The following is a 20,113-nucleotide window of genomic DNA, read 5'->3' as shown; positions in this document are numbered from 1 at the left end:
GGAGGAAGACAATCACCTTGACCTTCTTGGGTAATGTGTTACACTCTAAGGCGAAGATGAAGGCCCAAGTGGCAACCTGATTATGCATCGAATCCCGGTGTACACGCTGGACAAAATGGACACCTCGCCCCCTCGCCAGCTCATCGCAGACTGCAAAAGAAGGTCCCTGCAAAATATGATACCCTGGACCATATTTAAGCTCTTATGGGGCATGATGGAAACAAACATCCCCACCTTGTCACAGGCGAGTAATGCCCATGACTGGGCAGAGGATGCTGTTTTTATCAAGTCCGATCATGGGCCCAATTGGGACAAGCCCTCCACCTCCCCAAACTTGTCTCTAAATGCTCCACTCCGACCAGGGACCCTCCCCACAGGCGCCACCCAGCCGCAGCAAAGGCCACCTGGCAGGATTTCCATTGCCTTGAGTCCAAATTCCCCAGGGTGAAGGGCATCTACTCCTTAGAACATGTGGGGAGTTAACGGCGCAGGCATCATCAGGGGGCTACAACCAACAGGGTACATGGAGACCCCACCACAACAGACTGCCTACCGAACTGGATATCAGGCGCAAAGGAGCTAAAATCCACGTTGATGAAGGATACGAGAGTTCTCAGCGCATGATGGATACTGTGCCACATAAGGCGCCCTTACCCAATGGGCTCGCTCTTCGGGGAAAGTTCGAGGAAGGAGGTCAAACCCTACAGGGGACCATCACATAAAGGCCGAAACGTGAGAGACTCCATTATGTCGCCTCTTATGACAGGCAGGAATACCTCAGGCCTATTCTAATCCGTGGACTAACAGGGGGTACACCCGGGATAGTTGCACTGCTATTGTCAACTGATCACAGAGGTTTATGAGCGGGTTTTTTTCCTTACTTTTTATATTAGGGTTTAACTTACTATGAGGTGAAATAGTAAACTGAATCACCTACCGTTGGGAGTTCGGTTAATCACGCGCGGCGGCTGTTTAGTGGGCGCTTTCTTACACTATGGTGTAACTTACGACTACTTACAGTAAGTTGAAGCACTTACCTTTGGGAGCTTCTGAGCAGGGTTGATGTGTATACCGCCGACCTCCACAACAGCTGGAACAATTGGTCGCGGAGGATTCAAAGATGGGTGTGAATTGACGAAAAGCATGCTAGTACTTTTTGCTATTTCTTGTAAAGGAGGGAGGCTGTCGCTAAAGTACTTCCTGACTATCTTATTTGCAGGTTTATCCAGGTACTCGTAAAAAAATAACTTGCTGTAGGTCACATACCATGCGTTTCTCAGACGCTCAAAGAAGCTCATGTGGTCACTGAGCAGTAGACACATGTGTGGCAAATACGACGGATTGTCAGGTAAACCAAAACGATCCGGATTCCACGGCATAAGGACAGAAGAAATGAGTCCAATGTTGGGTGCCTGAAATTTGTAGACGAACGGCAGCATACAGTCAGTCGTGAATGGCTCAGTGAAGATTAGATCGTATTTTTCATTTGACTTCATTAGCTGTTGCATTGGGGGGAACTGCAGCAGCTTATCACACGCGTGCACTGTGAGGCTTTCGAATAGTTTGAATGATACCGAAGGGTCATCTCTACCAAACGCATCGTCCATTGGAATGCCATTCACGACGGAAGGCAGAGAACCGACCAGGCTTATGTCAGTGTAGTTTGGTACAGGCTTAGCTTGAGGGAAGTGGCTGTAGACAAACACCTCGTGGCCTTTGGCAGCGAGCGCCTTCATCACCTCCTCGAACATTATAAAGTGGCTCTTTCCTGGATAATTGAACAGACCCAGAATGCGGGCAGCATTCGATTCTTCATGTAGCACTGCCACTATAATCACCAGGAAAATGTACTGCATCTGCAAAAAAACATGGATGGCTAAAGTAGGAATTCATGTTCAGCTAAAATATAGCCAGTAAAAAGTAAGTCATGTCAAAAGATACCCTTAATTTATATTATTTGCTCAACATACTTTTAGCTTGAGTCACTAACCCCTATCGTGATGGTTGGTTTCTGGGGCGCACAACTGCGCAGTCATCAGCGCCCATACAAAGTCCTAATCTTTAAACAGTCCAATTTTAGCCACTTTGACGGATGAAGACGATTACGATGATGAAATGATGAGGGCAAAACAAACAGCCAGTCCTCGGGCAGAGAAAATCCCCAACCCCGACTAACCCCTATCTTTGCAATATTTTGCAGGAAGGCGTTGGGTCATGTGCCTCACGAAATGGTAATCGATAACGTCGCCTGAGGATAGAGTCTTCACCTGAAGCCAAGTGTTATCTACTCGTTTCTTGGTTGCAGGAAACGAGCGCTAGGTCAGGAAGATGGTGTGGCTGTGTTAGTGATTACCTGTTCTGTAAGCAGAAAATTTTCATTCACTTATGAGTGCTATGTATATATTTTAACCACTTAATTATTAGTGTCAGCCTTACTTGTTTGCGACGTGTGTCTAGCCACTTCTACTGTTACAGTTATCAGGGCATGCAGCGATCAGTTAATGTTGTTTACGTCACCGAGATCATTAACTAGTTTCTAACTGTTTCGCTGAGTTGCCAGGGTGTTCATGATGTCCCTATCTTGGGTCTCCCAACACAGAAATGGAAAATATACACTGGTGTGCAAAACATACCGTCGTAAGAAACCTTCGTATGATTTGTCCCCTGCCAGATGACATAGGTAGCGCCCTGAAACTTGGACCATACATGGAAAGTGCTACAGTATAGTACAGAAGGTTACAAAGAAATACGGAATGAACCGAGCAGAAATGACACTTTCATTCAAAGGCAGAAATTACTCTGAAGTCACCGCAATTCACGATGGTGCTATAGACACCACAGAAGACGGGACATATTTGTTAGGGATATGATCACTGACGGCAGTGCATGCTCGTCAACACGCTCCCATGCTGCCCACAAGTTTGGTATGGAAATCTTGGGGTAGGGCGTTCCATTCCTCCATCAGCGCTGTTGACGACTGCTGGATCATCGTTGGTGCATGAGGACGTACTGCAACGCATCCCACACATGATCGATGACGTTTGAGGATGGGGCAGGCCAGTCCATTTGCCGAATCTCCTCTCGTTCCAAGAGCCCCTACTCATATGCAGTTCTATGTGCCCGAACATTGCCATCCATAGAAATGAACTAAGAACCGAATGGACCTCCCCCCGGAAGAGACACATGGTACCGTGTCACAATGACGATGAATGGTCAGTGTTCAGTGATTGAGGTCAGTACGTCCATGCAACATTATGTGTCGCCACACAGTAGCACTCTGGCCACTAAAACGATCAAGCTCAACAATGCTGGACGTACCCTGATATCGTGAGAGGTGGAAGCAAGTAATGCACACAGGAACATTGTCGAACATGATCGTTTTGGTAGTCCAAGTGTTTACGGTCACGCGACGCATAATGTTGCATGGATGTACTAACCTCCAGATCTTTAAACATGGTACACAAACCGGTCAACGTTATTTTGACACGTACTCCTTCCCCACGTCCGTCTTTTCATCGGTGCTTCCGGTCCTGACTGCATTGTTAGGGTTCCGTGACTCAATCGGCAAAAACGGAACCCTTACGATCGCTCCGTTGTCAGTTTGTCCATCCGAGTGTTGATACCCCCTTTTGTCAGAAACTGATATCAACAGCAAGTTGAAATTTATGTCACGTACTAAGATCTTCGGTCCCTTGACGGCATAATAAACATTAGCTTCAACGTCTATGCAATCACGAACTACGGCCACTTATGTCACATATCTTGATGCAATCACACTCAGAAAAACCTATAGGCTACTTCCTGTTGATTTAGAATCATGAAATTTGACAGTAAGTGAGGTTTCACTGTGCAAGTTAAGGAAAAAATCCGAAAACTTAATTTGTAATCAACATCACACTAAAAGATTTATTTTGTCATTTCTTATTCGGCGTCAGACTTGAAATTAAAACAATCACCAGTTCTAAATTCAGTCTTAATGGGTCGCAATTTTGAGACACATCAGGCAAGGAATGACTTCAATATTCGTATGACGCGATTCGGAATTTATCCATCATATATCCAAGAGTGATTACTACATGTAAATCTGGCGTTTCAAGTTTTATATGGAACACATTAGCAGACTAATCTGTTAATGTTTGTTTCACATACAACTTGGAACGCCGTTTCAACGATCAGTAGACTTAGATCTATTTTTCATGTATGTCCGACAGAACATTGCATCATTCTTCTCAATAGCGAAGATAATGCAATATCTTATTTATTCACCGCTATGAGGCAGCGACCCCTGAAAGGGGCTTACAGAATATATTTACCAGTACACACTGATGAAGGAACGACGACGTATGGAAGTTATTGTCTGGTCGCGAATCGTGCACTGATAGCCACAGCTGTTACGGCGATCGCTAGAGGAAAGCGGGAAATCTGGATGCGAGTCCCGGTCTGTCATCAATTTTCCATGTCGCCATTCCCTTTTGTAGCTGACGGTTGTTCGTATTCGTACCCCCGAACATATTCCACGGCTGTAGTCGCCGCAGTGCCGCCTCCTTGGGACATGGATTCATGTCCGAAAGGGCATGCGCGTTTCTTCTTAACACACGCACTGCGTTATCTTACTTGCAAATGCCTTACCAAGGGCAAAAGGAACAGCTACTGATGTGTGAAGGAGAGCGGGAAAGGGGGGTGGGAGGGGGGGGGGGGGTGCGCAAAATAATATGGTACTTGTGTAGAAAATAGTTCTCTAACCAGCCCTGGTCTCTGAATAAAAGTGTCATTTCTTTTTGTCTCATTGCGTATCTCATTCAGTTACCTTCGATAGTACAGTAGGATTTCTTTCTACGTATGGTCCAAGTTCCGTCGTTCTATGTCTCTTGGCAGTGACACGTCATGCCAGAGTTACTTTCGTCCTTTAGTTTTGCAAACCAGAGTATATGGTATATTTCTTGCGAAAAAGTCATTCTGATATGTAAATGTTTTGGCCACATTATGCAAACTGCTCACAGCTTTTAAGTCCACTGTCTGATGCGGTTGTCTAGCGCCTGTCACTTCTAGTACTTTTCTGCACTTTTCTCGTCACGCTTCATTTTACGCTCTTTAGCAGCGTACAATTTGTACAGAAACCAGATGGCAGTTATAAGAGTCGAGGGACATGAAAGGGGGGCAGTGGTTGGGAAGGGAGTTGTAGTCTCTCCGCGATCTTATTCAATCTGTATATTGAGCAAGCAGTGAAGGAAACAAAAGAAAAATTCGGAGTAGGTATTAAAATCCACGGAGAAAAAATAAAAACTTTGAGGTTTGCCGATGACATTGTAATTCTGTTAGAGACAGCAAAGGACTTGGAAGAGCAGTTGAATGGAATGGATAGTGTCTTGAAAGGAGGGTATACGATGAACATCAACAAAAGCAAAACGAGGATAATGGAATGTAGTCGAATTAAGTCGGGTGATGCTGAGGGAATTAGATTAGGAAATGAGGCACTTAAAGCAGTAAAGGAGTTTTGATATTTGGGGAGCAAAATAACTGATGATGGTCGAATTAGAGAAGATATAAAATGTAGACTGGCAATGGCAAGGAAAGCATTTCTGAAGAAGATAAATTTGTTAACATCGAATATAGATTTAAGTGTCAGGAAGCCGTTTCTGAAAGTATTTGTATGGAGTGTAGCCATGTATGGAAGCGAAACTTGGACGATAAATAGTTTGGACAAGAAGAGAATAGAAGCTTTTGAAATGTGGTGCTACAGAAGAATGCTGAAGATTAGATGGGTAGATCACATAACTAATGAGGAAGTATTGAATAGGATTGGAAAGAAAAGTTTGTGGCATAACATGACTAGAAGAAGGGATCGGTTGGTAGGACATGTGTTGAAGCATCAAGGGATCACCAATTTAGTATTGGAGAGCAGCGTGGAGGGTAAAAATCATAGAGGGAGACCAAGAGATGAATACACTAAGATTAAGAAGGATGTAGGTTGCAGTAGGTATTGGGAGATGAAGCTTGCACAGGATAGAGTAGGATGGAGAGCTGCATCAAACCAGTCTCAGGACTGAAGACCAGAACAACAACAACAACAACAGCAACAACAAGCAGCGTGAAAACTGAGCTGCCGCGCGTGCTAGTTGTCACAGTCCGTAGCAGACGTTTGCTGCCTATGACAAAACAACCATCGTTCGTTTTAGTTGGCTACACTGTGTGCGGCATGTTTATTTTAAGCAACGATGTCCTAAACTAGTTGCGAATAAAAGTGATGAAGGTAGTACTACACAGCTAAGCGAACTCAATACTGCATGTCAGAATGTATCCAGACAAATGCACAGCTGTTGCTACTGCAGCCATATTGTGGGCCGAGACGAACGTGATCCTACAACATGGCCCGTTAGGGCCGTGGATGCGAAACAGGGGAACAAGGCCATTGTGCACTCCGTGCGCATACCTTGTGGAGTCACTCCAGATGTGCAACGAATAATCCTGAATACCATGAAAGGTGCAGGGTGCAGCCAACTGACGGGGTGCCAATGACGTGTGCCTCTTCGGAGCAGAAGAGATTCTCTGATTTCGAGCGCCTATCAGAACTGGGAAAGGCTGCCAGTCTTGCTTGCTAGATGAAAGCAGAACTCACCATTTGCGCGAAGTCAAGAGGACCGATTGCGGACCTCTGGTACAGGCCGAGTAGAGGGTCTCCATCAGGGGCTCAGCCGGTTCTGCGACCGTGTAGGCTGCAGATTCCTAGACTTGCGCCGGGGGGTGGTGAGCTTTCTAAATTCGCTGAGGTGGCTTTACGAGTAGCAGGGCCTGTGTGGCGTGGGCTAGGTGGTTTATTTTAGGTTAGAGGGCCCCGGAGAAACAAGAAAAAGGCCTTCAGTCTGTGAGAGAGCAGGTCGAACAAAAAAATGGTTCAAATGGCTCTGAGCACTACGGGACTTAACTTCTGAGGTCATCATTCCCATAGAACTTAGAACTACGTAAACCTAACTAACACGCACGCACACGCACACATGCACGCACGCACGCACGCATGCACGCGGCATGATTAGAACCTTCTACCGTAGCGGTCGAGCGGTTCCACAATGTAGCGCCTAGAACCGCTCGGCTACTCCGGCCCAACACAGGAAGACCGTATGTCTAGGAACAATCGGTATAGAAGTTGTAAATTGTCGTAGCTGTGCTGGGAAAGCACGAGATCTCCAAGCGCTGGTGGAAAGCGCTTATGCTCAAATCGTTATAGGCACTGAAAGCTGGCTAACGCCGGAGATAAGTTCAGCCGAAATTTTTTCTAAGGACATAATGGCGCACAGAAAGGATAGTTTTCATATAGCTGACGGCGGCGTATTTGTTGCTGTTAGAAATACTTTATCTTGTAGCGAAATTGAAGTAGACAGTACCAGTGAGTTAGAGGCGGTAGAGGTCATTCTTGGCATCCGGAACAGATTAACAATTGGATCCGTTCCCCAATATCCCTACTCAGATGATACAATCGCTGTAAGGTTCATAGTGAACTTGTTTCATTTCAAACACACACCAGACTCATACAATTATAGTTGGTGGTGATTTCATTTACCCTCACACGTTGGCGAAAATACATATTTAAATAGGGAATAACGCAAAAACATCCGATTCTGTTATGAAAACATTGCCTGAAAATTATTTTGAGCAATTAGTTCAAGAGCCCAATGTAATAATAAACGGTTGTCATAACTCACTTTACCTCTTAGCTGTAAATATTCCTGAGCTGATAACGAGCATCAAACAGATACAAGGATTAGTGAACATAGGGCTGCCATAACAAGACTGCATACCCTAACTCCCAAATAGTCCAAAAATAAACGAAAAATATCCTACTCAAAAATATAAAAATTTATAATTTAAGTGTAGACCAGACGTGGCTTGAATTAAGAGACATAGTATCTGCAGTAATTGAGAGATTTGTATCAAGTAAAATAACAAACGACGTAGGTGATCCCCTTGGCGCACAAAACAGGTGTGAACACTGCAGCAGAAAAAAGGAAAAAAGCATGCCAAATTTAAACTAACGTACAGAAGCTCTAAACTTTGAGGACTTCAATGCGAGATGCTTATAATAGTTTGCACAACGAAACGAAACCTGCCACGAAATCCCATGACATTCTGGTCGTATGTGAAGTATGTTCGCGCCAAGACATAACGCCTTCTCTGCGCCATAGTAACGCATATAGTATCGGCATCAGTGCCACTAAACCAGAGTTACAAAACGTATCCTTCCGAAAATCCTTTACTAAAGAAGAAGTAGCAGCATTAGACTAAAGAACAACTGCCATCATGAGTGAGAAGTAGGTAGCCTCGAAGTAGCAACTTAAATCACTTAATGATAGAAAGTCTTCTGGTCCAGACTGTGTATCTAAGGTTCCTTTCAGAGTATGCAGATGCAATAGCTCCATACTCTCATTTCTTGTCAGACAGCAGAAAATATCGTCGACATAAATAAAGTTTCGAAATATGCTCCCCTAAAAACAGTAAGAGTAAGGGGAAAATATGCGCTGTGGCTCACAGATCACCTCAAACACCTCATGAATGTCAGAGGCGCAGCACACAGGAAATACAAGCGGCATGCGTCACCTGATGATCACATCACATACAAGCAGCTACGCAACCATGTAAGTCAATCCGCCAGGAATGCAAAACTCAGGTATACCCACTATCTGAGTACTTTCACAGATCTGCCGTACTGTGGAAGTATCTACGAGGCCTAGGAATAGGCAAAGTTAAATCTGCTGCTGAATTTGCTTCCTATTGACTACCTAAGTGAGTATTTCGCAACACCGACACCTATACTTGACCAACGCACAAGGGCACAAACTATCCACTCTCTTAACGCATCAGTGGCTAGTGGCTACGAGAAATTATCTGAAGACTATTAGTCCTAGCACAATCAGAATGTCAACTGCACGAATTCTTTCTGCAGCTGCAGAACACGATAATATTAGAGCGCAAACGGTTAATTTTCTAGTCGATCCATGCTGCCCATAGTAACGAACATTCTTTAACCTGTTGCACCTGTCAGACTGGAAGACGTGAGTCACAATACCATTACCAAAGAAGGAATATGCCAAAAATCCTCCGAATACAGATGAATTTGCGTTCTACCAGCACTACTCAAGGCTTTAGAATATGTAGTTCATGGAAGCTCACTAATTATTTAACATCATAAAACCATTTAGATGAACACTAGTCTGGTTTCCAGCACAATCTCAGCACACCGACTGCCCTTATAACAGGGCCTGACGATTTAGAACATTCTATGAACGAACAGCAGGAGACTTAAGTGCTGCTTAGATTTCAGCAAAGTATTCGACACTGTGGACTTTGACATTTTACTTGCTGCATTCTAAAGCCTTGACTTTTCTTCAAGTGCTGTAGAACGGTCCCACTCTTACCTTACATCTCGCCAGCAATGTGTAATGAGTAACAGAAAGGTCATAATGGAGGAATGTAGTGTCAGGGGTCCCTCAAGGGTCAGTATTGGGACCACTACTATTCTTTTATTTCAATGATGTCTCAACAATTCTTTCCCACAGTAAACATCACTTGTACACTGACGATCTCCAACTGTATCTAAGACAGACTCAACAAACTCGTTCACAGCCATCCAGCACGTAAATTCTGATTTACTTGCTTTTAACACTGGGTACAGAAATTAGATTTGAAACTCAACATAGACAATCAGTCGCTCATAAAAAGACTCATTACCCCTCGATACAGAGAGTCTCTTCCACCATTAATTCTAAATGGCACGGAAATTCTTTTTCTACAAAGAATTTGGGAATAATTCTGAACCATCGCCTAGGATGGACAGAAAACTCAATTGAAATCTTGAAGACAGTGTCAGCGTTACTTCACTCATTACAGAAATATAAAAAGTATTTCCTTTAGTGTTTAAAAAGAAACTTGTAGAGTCACTCTTACTCCCTATACTCGTCTATGGTGGTGCTATGCTTCAAGGACTTTCATGCGAAAGCTCACAGGTTGGAACAGGCGATGAATGCATGTGCACAATACATTTGTGACATTCGATTTTTCAACCATATCACTCCTGCCTACAAACAATCATCACGGCAACGGGGCAATAAGCGTAGAGACTGTCACACTCTATTCTTGCTCCGTCGTCTTCTCAATCACAGTGCTCCATCTCACTTATCTCCAACTTCTACACTACTATCTGAAGAGCATAGCAGAAATACCCGCTCTCAACACAGTAAAATCCTCTCTGTACCAGCACATAACACTGCCATACTCTAAATCTTGATCCGTATCAGGGACCCGACTAACAATTTTCACAAAGTATCAGACATACCAAATTACTTCAAAGTTTCAAAAGACAGCTAATGGCCCACCTTTCATAATTTTGTTTTACTTGCTTTTAACACTGGGTACAGAAATTAGATTTGAAACTCAACATAGACAATCAGTCGCTCATGAAAAGACTCATTACCACTCGATACAGAGGGTCTCTTCCACCATTAATTCTAAATGGCATCTCTTTCTCAGATCCAAAACATAGACTCGCAAATTCCCACTACCCCTCAAATCGCCTCCCTACCCTCTTCCCCCATCTTTTCTCTGCTGGTATTTGAGTGTTTCATGTCTTCTACTGTCATCCATTTCAATCTTGTTCATCTATAACTTTTTCATTCCTGGCAACTCTAACCTTAGACTCTAATGTACTCAATTTATGTAATTCCTTATGCCCACTTCCCCTTCACCTTCCTCATCCATTACTATTATTTTTATCATTGTTATTATGACATTACTGTGAACTACTTCGTCGGATGTAAGAGGGCCTTAAGGCCCTAATTTGGTTATGCTAAAAGTAAATAAATAAGTAAATAAATAAATAACTACAACTTCTCGCTCTACGAAAGATCGGTATCCAAAGACTGGCAAGTCGCGCAGGTCACACTAATATTCAAGAAAGGCAACAGTAATAAACCACTGAATTACAGACCCATATCACCACCGTCGGTACACAGCAGGATTTTTTAATGTACATTGTGTTCGAACATTATGAATTACCTCGAAGAGAACTGTCTATTGACACACAGTCCACAATGATTTAGAAAACATTCTTGTTAAACACAATAAATTCTTGCTCACTGGAAGTGTCGAGTTCTACTGACGAGGAATTTCAAATAGATTCCGTATTTCTGAATTTCCAGAAGGCTTTTGGAACTGTACCTCACAAGCGGCTTGTAATCAAAAAATCGTGTGCTATGGAATATCGTCTCGGTTATGCGAATGGATTCGTTGTCTGCTGTCAGATGTCACAGTTCGTAGTAAATGATGGAAAGTCATCGAGTAAAACAGAAGTGACTTCTGGCCGTCCCCATTGTGATGTTAGAGCGCCTATATTGATCCTTATCTGTATAAACTATTTAGAAAAATCTCCTCAGCCGTCTTAGGTTGTCTGCAGATGACGCTGCCGTTTATCGACTAGTAAAGTCATCAGAAGATCAATAATTGCAGAAAAATTTAGAAAAGATATCTATATGGTGCTAAGATTGACAACTGACCCTAAATAATTAAAGGTGTGAGGTCATCCACATGAGCGCTAAAAGGAATCCAACTTAGATTACACGATAAATAGGTAAATGTAAAGGCCGTAAATTCAACTAAATACCAAGTAATTATAATTACAATTAGAACGCATAGAAAATGTTGCAGGGAAGCCGATCGGAAGACTGCTTTTAATTTACAGAACATTTAGAAAATGCAAACAGATCTACTGAATAGATTGTCTACACTACGCTTGTCCTTCCCCTTTTCGAGTACTGCTGCGTCCTGTGGGATCGTTACCAGATAAGAGCACTAACAGAGTACATCGAGGAAGTTCAAAGAATGGCAGGAAGTTTCGTGTTATTGAGTAATAGAGGAGAGAGTATCGTGGACATATTACACAATTTCCGGTTCACATCATTAAAACAAAGGTGTTTCTCATTGTGGCAGGATCTTCTCACAAAATTTCAATCACCAACATTGTCTCCAGATGTAAAAATATTTTGTAGACGCCGAGATACGTAAGGAGGAACTATCATCGTAATAAAATAAGGGAAATCAGAGCTCGAACGGAAAGACACGTTTTTTTTTGTCGACAGTGCAATAATAGAGAATTATTGTGAAGGTGCTTCGATGAACGCTCTGCCAGGCATTTAAGTGTGATTTTCAGAGTATCCATGTAGGTTTAGACGCACCACTGTTCGGGTCGATGCTCCAATATAAACGCTATAGCAATTGCGTTCGAACTTCTCGTTGCTACCCTACTATCATCCCTCTGTTTATCGCAGCTCCAGAAAACTTGCAATAAAATGGCCTTGTAATGGCATAGATGTCCCACTGGAGGATGATTATGAAGCAACCCTCCACAAGATTATTTTAAAGATAAAACTGCAACGTTCACCCGAACAACGTTGCAACTTACAAAATGCGTATTTTACAGAGCAAAAACTTAATGCTTACATACATAAGCTTCATTGATGCTGGCAGTATAAATGATGTAAAACGCCGTTCTGCATATTACGTAACAGTTACTGCCCAACTGACTTTGTTTAAAACTAGCTTTAATTTTCATGGGAAAACAACTTAACTCCGCTGTTACAACGTACTGTTGAAATACCTGCGTTTTTCAGCTTACTGCTGATACCAGAAAAAAGCAAAACAATTTTTTTCCTCATTAGGTTTATCGCAAACAACTAGGGAAGGTTAAAGACGTCCGGCAGTGCTGCCCTTCTATGTGGCCGAGCACTCGATTGTGGGAGGCGGCCACGAAGAGAGTGAATAGCAAAGCAAGACAAGCCACCACCCCTTAATACATGAGAAAATGGTTTGTGAAACCATTGCAAAGAAGCTAAGAAACAAAAGGGAAAATAGGACTGTCACCATTAACAAATTTTTCCTGCATTGTATTATACTTTTGTCGATGAAAAAGCGCCAAGAAGACGTACGTCTATGTCTACATGACTACTCTGCAAGTGCCCGGCAGAAGGTTCCTTGCACTCTAGAACAGCACGCGGAAGAAACGAACACTAAGTCATTCCGCGCGAGCTCTGACTTCTCTTCTTTCATTACAGCAACCATTTCTCCCTATGCAGATGGGTGTCAAAAAATATTTTCGCAGTCGGAAGAGAACGTTGGTGATTGAAATTTTGTGAAAGATCTCGCCGCAAGAAGAAATATTTGTTTTAGCGACTTACAGTCCCCTCTTTCTTATCATATTCATGACAAACAGGCAAACAAACAGGCAATCCTGCCTGTAATGATCTCATATCGCACATCAATAATCTAGCAGGAAGGACAAGCGTAGTGAAGGTGGTTTTAGTGGATTTGTTTCATCTTCTAAATGTTCGCCTTCCCTTCCGCAACGTCATCGTTGCAATTTAAGTTATTCGTAATTGTTATCTCTAGGTAATTAGTTAAATGGATATACTTTATATTAGTGTGGTTTATCGAGAAACCGAAGTTCAGCGATTCCTCTTAGTATTCATGTGCATGACAGCACTTTCCATTATGTCGGACAGTTCCCACTTTTCATACCTCAGAGATTTTTTCTGAATCATTTTGTAGTTGCCTTTGGTATTTTATGACTTTACGAGACGCTAAATGACAGCATCACATGCAAAACAGTCTAACATGGCTGCTCATATTGTCTACTATATATATATATATATATATATATATATATATATATATAATAGGAACAGCTGGTGGCGTATAACACTTCCTTGAGTAATTCAAGGAATCACTTCCGTTTTTCTCTATGACTTCCTTCATTACTAAGAACCTTTCAAACAGTAAATCGCGAACCCAGTCTCTCAACTGAACCCATACTCCACGGTCGTTTACTAGCATGTCAGTATATCCCAGGTCAACACGATTTCTATCATCACCCATCAAGTGAGAATAGTGGATTTGCACGTTTTTCGCGTTCTACCCACATAAGACAGGAAACGTTATACTGACTATTTTGAGTGTAATTTCAACAGAAATTATGTTAAATTTAAATTCTTTCTGCTGCTACTTTTGCGGATTTGTGTTGCAATAAACATTGTTTGTACCTGTTTTGTTGTATTTTTTTAAAAACAAGCTTTGTTTCTGAAGTGTGCTCTCATTTTGATTAATTGTTTGAGAGGGTTTATGGGACCAAAAAATGCGAGGCCATCAGCCCCATGATTCCAAAATTACTCACAGAAGAAAGACGGTCCGCTAGAAGTGGATGGATCCAGTCGGAGCCAAATTATAAAATAATGAAGTCAAAAACATGAAGTAAAAGTCACTAAAGATGAGACCAAATAAAAGAATTGGAGAAAAGGGGGCGCCCTTTCCATGGGGGAGTGGTCAGGGGGTCCCAGACCTAGAAGACATCGGGAGAGGTCTCAGCCACAATCACCCTGTCTCCTCTAGGAGTAAAGCAAAACGTTACATCTGGAAACAGAGACCACTTTCACGGAGGAAACTAAGGACCAGTTCAACCACTCGTGAATCGTCTCCTGATATCAAATTTAAGCAATCTGGAAGACAGTAGTTAGCACGAAAGGTCAAATGAAGGGGACATTCCACCAAAATGTCTTGCTCCACAACCACATTGCGGAGGTGGTTCGTTACGCAGGAGTAAATAGTGAGCGAGCCTCGTGTGGCCAATGCGTAGATGGAATTAAACAAAGGCTTCTTCCGAGAGGAGCGGAAGGCAGAGCGACTAACTGCAGTAGACTCCTTGATTGTGTGGAGCATATTACTATGAGCAGCAGCGCACCATATGGCATTCCACTTTTGGCAAAGAGATTTGACGCAAATCCGCAGCTGGAACCATGAAAGGAGATGTGGGCTAAGTATCTGCTTCTAGAGGCAAACGGTCAGCCAGTTCATTCCCTGGGAAGCCCACGTAACTTGGGACCCAGAGAGAGACTACTGAGCAGGCGGCATGGGTAAGGGCACGGAGGTCATGGATAACAGAGACAAAAGGGCGACGAAAGTAGCATCGGTCGATAGACTGCAGGCTGCTCATTGAGTCAGTACAAAGTAAAACACTGGAGGGAGGCTTGAGAAACAAAATGGAGGACTAGGAGCATTGCTGTGAGCACACTACAAGATCCAGCAATGAACGTTGTTCTAAGCCAGTAGCAGACGTGAAAGAGTATCCCACCTTAACAATTGCCTTAGAACCATTTTAGAAGATGGTAACACCCTGGAACTCTGCAAGGATGGCATGTATAAGATGACAGAAAACCATAGGGGCGACAGAGATCTTAGGACCCTGGAATAGGTCGGTCATAATCTGTGGTCTAGATACCACCCAGGAGGGGGGGGGGGGGAGGGGTTGGGGGGAGAAAACACATGGGGTGGATTCCAGTGAATGAATATGGAGATCTGATGGGGAAGTGAGACGTGCCAACCAGCAATCTCACCCATGGGCAGTTGTCAGGAGGGAGACATCCCTCGTTTGCAAACAGGACAGGGTACATAGGGTGGTCAGGGAATTGGAGAATGGAGAAGGGCGATGAGTGAGGTGCCAACTCGAATCTGGAGGAGCTGGCGAGATAGAAAATTGAGGATACAAATCGGAAAGGGGCCACGAAAGCCGCAGTCATGGAGGGTACTAAAATGTGATGACACAAGCCGTGTCATACGTCTTACGTAGGTCAAAGAATATCGTGACAAAGTGCCAGCAGTGAATGAAAGCCTGTCAGATAGCTGTTTCCAATCTGTGTAAATGGTCAGTTGGAGATGTGATTCATGAAAGGCACACTAATACAGGTCAGATGTTCCCGAGATTTGGGACCCAACATAATCTGAAGCTAACCATCCCCTCTAGCAGTTTACAAAGTACATTCGTCAGGCTAATCAGGTGGTAGCTGTCGAGAGACGTCGGGTTCTTCCTCAGCTTAAAGACGAGAATGATTATTCTGTTACCATTGTGATGGAAAAGCACCTGTGAGCCCAATTCAGTTGAAGACCATGAGAAGGTGTTGCCTCTGGGGAACATCCAACTGTTGGATCATCTGGTTGTGGATGGTATCCAAGCCTGGGGCTGTGTCTCGTGAAGAGGTAAGAGCCTGCAAGCATTCCTATGCAGTAAAGGATTCATTATAGGGCTCAGCATGATGCAGGAAGAAACTGGGGGGGGGGGGGGGGGGGAATGTGTTCAACTTCGCGTTGCTGCTGGAGAAAGGCAACAGGATGCCGATGCCATAGCAAAATATATCGCGAGGTGTTCTGCAAGTACCAATGGATCAGTGCACATAGCACCTTGGAGGTTTAAAGCCCTGGACAGTTGACTTTTGCTGGCAGCCCATAAGGCTACAGAGCTTGGACCAAACAAGACCATGGATGCTATGGGAGGGAGTTCTCCCCCAAATGGCTCACACTAAAAACAGAAAATTTAGAAGCGGAGGTCAAACCTAAAATGGGGACCTAAAAGCCAAAAAGGATGAAATAACAGGCAGAAGGAACGAAACTGCACGCAACACAGGAAACCAGGTGGATAGCCAGGTCGATGTAAATCAGAACACAGAGAAAGGCGAAGCACGGGCAACGGGGAAGGAGCGAGGGGAGGTAGAGGGTAGGGTGAAGGAAATGCAGCTAGGTAAGGAAAAACTGGCTACAATACCTCGAGGTCCTGCGTTCACCACGCACGAACTCACGAAAGAACCGTGAACCCCATGGGGGTTGCTCTTATTCTGAGTGAGCCTCTACGCAAACCTTGGTTTATTGCGCTAAGATCCCTGAAGTCCTTTGCTTCCACCTTACAAACAAGAAGTCCGTTGTCCTTTGAGTCGACCATGAATTCATTCGTCTGAGAGACATAGACGTAAGGATCTGTGTTACTCAAGGACGAAATCCCTTTCACTTAGTAGTAAACCATGCTCTATAACGATAAATCTCTGGTATACAAGAGCGAAGCATTTACTATCAGATTTTAGGAAACATTTATCCGCTAGATGTGTTCGAGACATTGTCCGATTCCGAAACTCACTATCACTGAGCGGATTGAAATGTTTAAGAATGCGCTTCAGGCGTAGCTTTCTACTGAGCCTCCCCTGGCACTGCTTTCTTGTCAGAAACACAGTAAAGCCCTGTTGCTAACAGCATTACCTGTTGCCATGTTGTTACAAGTGTACTGGCCTTGTTAAAATTCAGGATAGTGTGCGGAATAGCACAGCTTACAACGGACGCACAAAGTCACAATATTAGCTGTCGTTTCGGTTTTATCATCGTTAGCGACAAGCGTTTTGTGGCTGCTTCAGCCCTAGTATGGTGACTTGAGCTTTCAGTTTTAGGTTTTCTAATTCCTTCGGGAGAATCGGCACGATCTATTTGCGTAAAATGTTTCTCGCAATACAGACACAAATCCAACTTTGGTATAGCACATGTCAATTTAAAACTGCTTCCGAGTATCTCCGTACATATTTTCGCTGATGTTTAGTTCAGCGTACTTCTGAAAATGCATGCATTGTGCACGTTTATAACAGGTCTTAAATAGCACCTGACACTTGTCTAGAGAGCTGGGCTTTCTTGCTTTAAAAAGGATTCACTGTGTTATGTTATATCAAAACCTTCAAATGTACCGAACTCCTGGATATGCAAAGAAGAGTTTTGTTGATTACAAACAGCAGTAACCAGGAATGCAATTTTTCAGAAACCGAACCATTTCTCCTGGATATAAAAGGGTAACCACTATCCCTCGATACCTTTTATATCGTATTTCCACACACCATCTTGAGACACGAATATGAGCTGATCTTTAAACCATATTGCTGTAATCAGTGACCTGGTAAACGATCTATGAAACTGCAGGTGGTGAGACCTGCGCGCTTCTCACACCTTTCCGCTGAGCCATTTCAAAATATTCAATGAGTTGAAGCCCTTTATTCGCAGTTTTTTCAGGTGTGGGAACCAGGATAAATTCGAGTCCAACAGAAGACCTAAAAAGCGCACAGTGTCCTTAAAATGTAGGCCGGCCGATGTGGCTGAGCGGTTCTAGGCGCTTCAGTCTGGAACCGTGCTACCGCTAAGGTAGTAGGTTCGAATCCTGCCCTCGGGCATGGATGTGTGTGATGTCCTTAGATTAGTTAGGTTTAAGTAGTTCTAAGTTATAGAGGGCTGATGACCTCACATGTTAAGTCCCATAGTGTTTGAACCTTAAAATGTAGAATATTGTCCACTATTGTCCGCTCTGGTTGAGTAAAACTGATGAGCATATTTAAAACTGATGCGATGAGACACTGTGATATCACATGTACGTATAACACTACCAGCGTCTTAAAGTTGTCAATGGCACCAAGTTTCTAACAAATGCTGACAGCAGTCTTACAAGATCTAGTAGACCTAATGGAGCGTGTCCACTGAGCCACACTTGCAGTGGCTCCGTACCATGAGCACCCACTGCTGCCGCAATAGAATGACAAAAAAGGTGAACACCTACGAGGAGTTGAGCGCCGGAAACGAAACTTCGTAGGCGTATTTACACATCTGAAATATGTCAATCCAAATTTCATGTCAGCTGCACGAAAGTGGCGCTAGTAGCGCCCCTATGAGAATGCAAATCAGGTTTCCTTCAAATACACGCTGTAACGGTTGCGAGGGTTAGTTACCTTTGAGACTGGATGTGGTGAGTTTGTGTTACTCAAGAATGCCTTCAAGGTGAAAAGACATTATCAACACCTCACTGAGTTAATGGGGTCGAGTAAGAGCTATGAGAAGCTGGATATTCTTTCTGCAGTACTGCAGCAAGTCTGGGTAGCAGTGTAATAGTTGTACCTAAATGCTGTCAGCAGTGGTCATGACAATGTATGGTCACACGAAGATCGCATTCCATATGGCCACATATCGCTGCTGATGGGGAAGATCATTGTGTCCAGTGTTTGGCTCTGGCGCATAGTACTGAATCTGCAGCAACAGTCTGCACCTTAGCGACAACTGTTACAAGTCTGTTACTTGCAGGACAGCTCTGAGCCTGGCACCCAGTAACACATATTCCACTGACCCCAAACCAACTCCACTTGCTACTTCAGTGGTATCAGGCAGAGCTCATTGGGGGGGGGGGGGGAGCAAGGTGAAGGTCTTGTGTTTTATGATGAAAGCTGGTTCTGACTCGGTACCATGATTGACGGTCATGGGTTAGTTACAAGGAGACCTTTTGAGGGCAGACCTGTCTATGTGATAGATTTATCGAACCTACACATGGAGTTATGGTCTGTGGTGCAACTTAGCACGACAGCAACAGCACACTTGCATTATCTCATGCACCCTGAATGCAAAACTGTACGTGAATATGGCGATTCGACCAGTTCTACCTTTCATGGACCATTCCAGGGATTGTTTTCCCACAGGATGCGCCCTCCCACAAACAGCTGTTTTAAGCCATCATGCTCTATGGAGTGTCGACATCTAGACTGCTTACTCGATCACTAGATGTGTCAATAATCGAGCACATATGGGACATCATCGGACGACAACGCCAGCGTCATCCACAGACAGGTTTAACAGTCTCTGTGTTGACTGACTAAGTGCAACAGGAATGGAACTCCATTCCACAAACAAATCTGGCCCTCTTACAACATGCTTGTAGTCAACATTCCGGCAGTACACCAGTTGTTTTGTACTGCAATTTCACATTTTCCATGGTTTAACTCGCTCTTACAATAACCCATGATATTACAATGTTAATCACTTAAATACACTCCTGGAAATGGAAAAAAGAACACATTGACACCACTGTGTCAGGCCCACCATACTTGCTCCGGACACTGCGAGAGGACTGTACAAGCAATGATCACACGCACGGCACAGCGGACACACCAGGAACTGCGGTGTTGGCCGTCGAATGGCGCTAGCTGCGCAGCATTTGTGCACCGCCGCCGTCAGTGTCAGCCAGTTTGCCGTGGCATACGGAGCTCCATCGCAGTCTTTAACACTGGTAGCATGCCGCGACAGCGTGGACGTGAACCGTATGTGCAGTTGACGGACTTTGAGCGAGGGCGTATAGTGGGCATGCGGGAGGCCGGGTGGACGTACCGCCGAATTGCTCAACACGTGGGGCGTGAGGTATCCACAGTACATCGATGTTGTCGCCAGTTGTCGGCGGAAGGTGCCC

The 20,113-nt window shown here is 43.9% G+C and overlaps 1 protein-coding gene across 1 annotated transcript in view; it reads right to left on the bottom strand.

Moving 5' to 3' along the window:
• Positions 1-20,113, bottom strand: part of LOC126266940 (UDP-glycosyltransferase UGT5-like) — a 91,263-nt gene that overhangs the window by 46,261 nt on the left and 24,889 nt on the right. The window contains exon 2 of the mRNA XM_049971634.1: positions 1,038-1,856. Coding sequence (XP_049827591.1) covers positions 1,038-1,856 — 819 coding nt within the window. The remainder of the gene's footprint in view (positions 1-1,037; positions 1,857-20,113) is intronic.

This window comes from Schistocerca gregaria, chromosome 4 (assembly GCF_023897955.1).
Source record: "Schistocerca gregaria isolate iqSchGreg1 chromosome 4, iqSchGreg1.2, whole genome shotgun sequence".
NCBI classification, from domain to species: Eukaryota; Metazoa; Arthropoda; class Insecta; order Orthoptera; family Acrididae; genus Schistocerca; species Schistocerca gregaria.
Note: the sequence above shows the minus strand (reverse complement) of the source record. Positions and strands in the feature narration are given on the sequence as shown.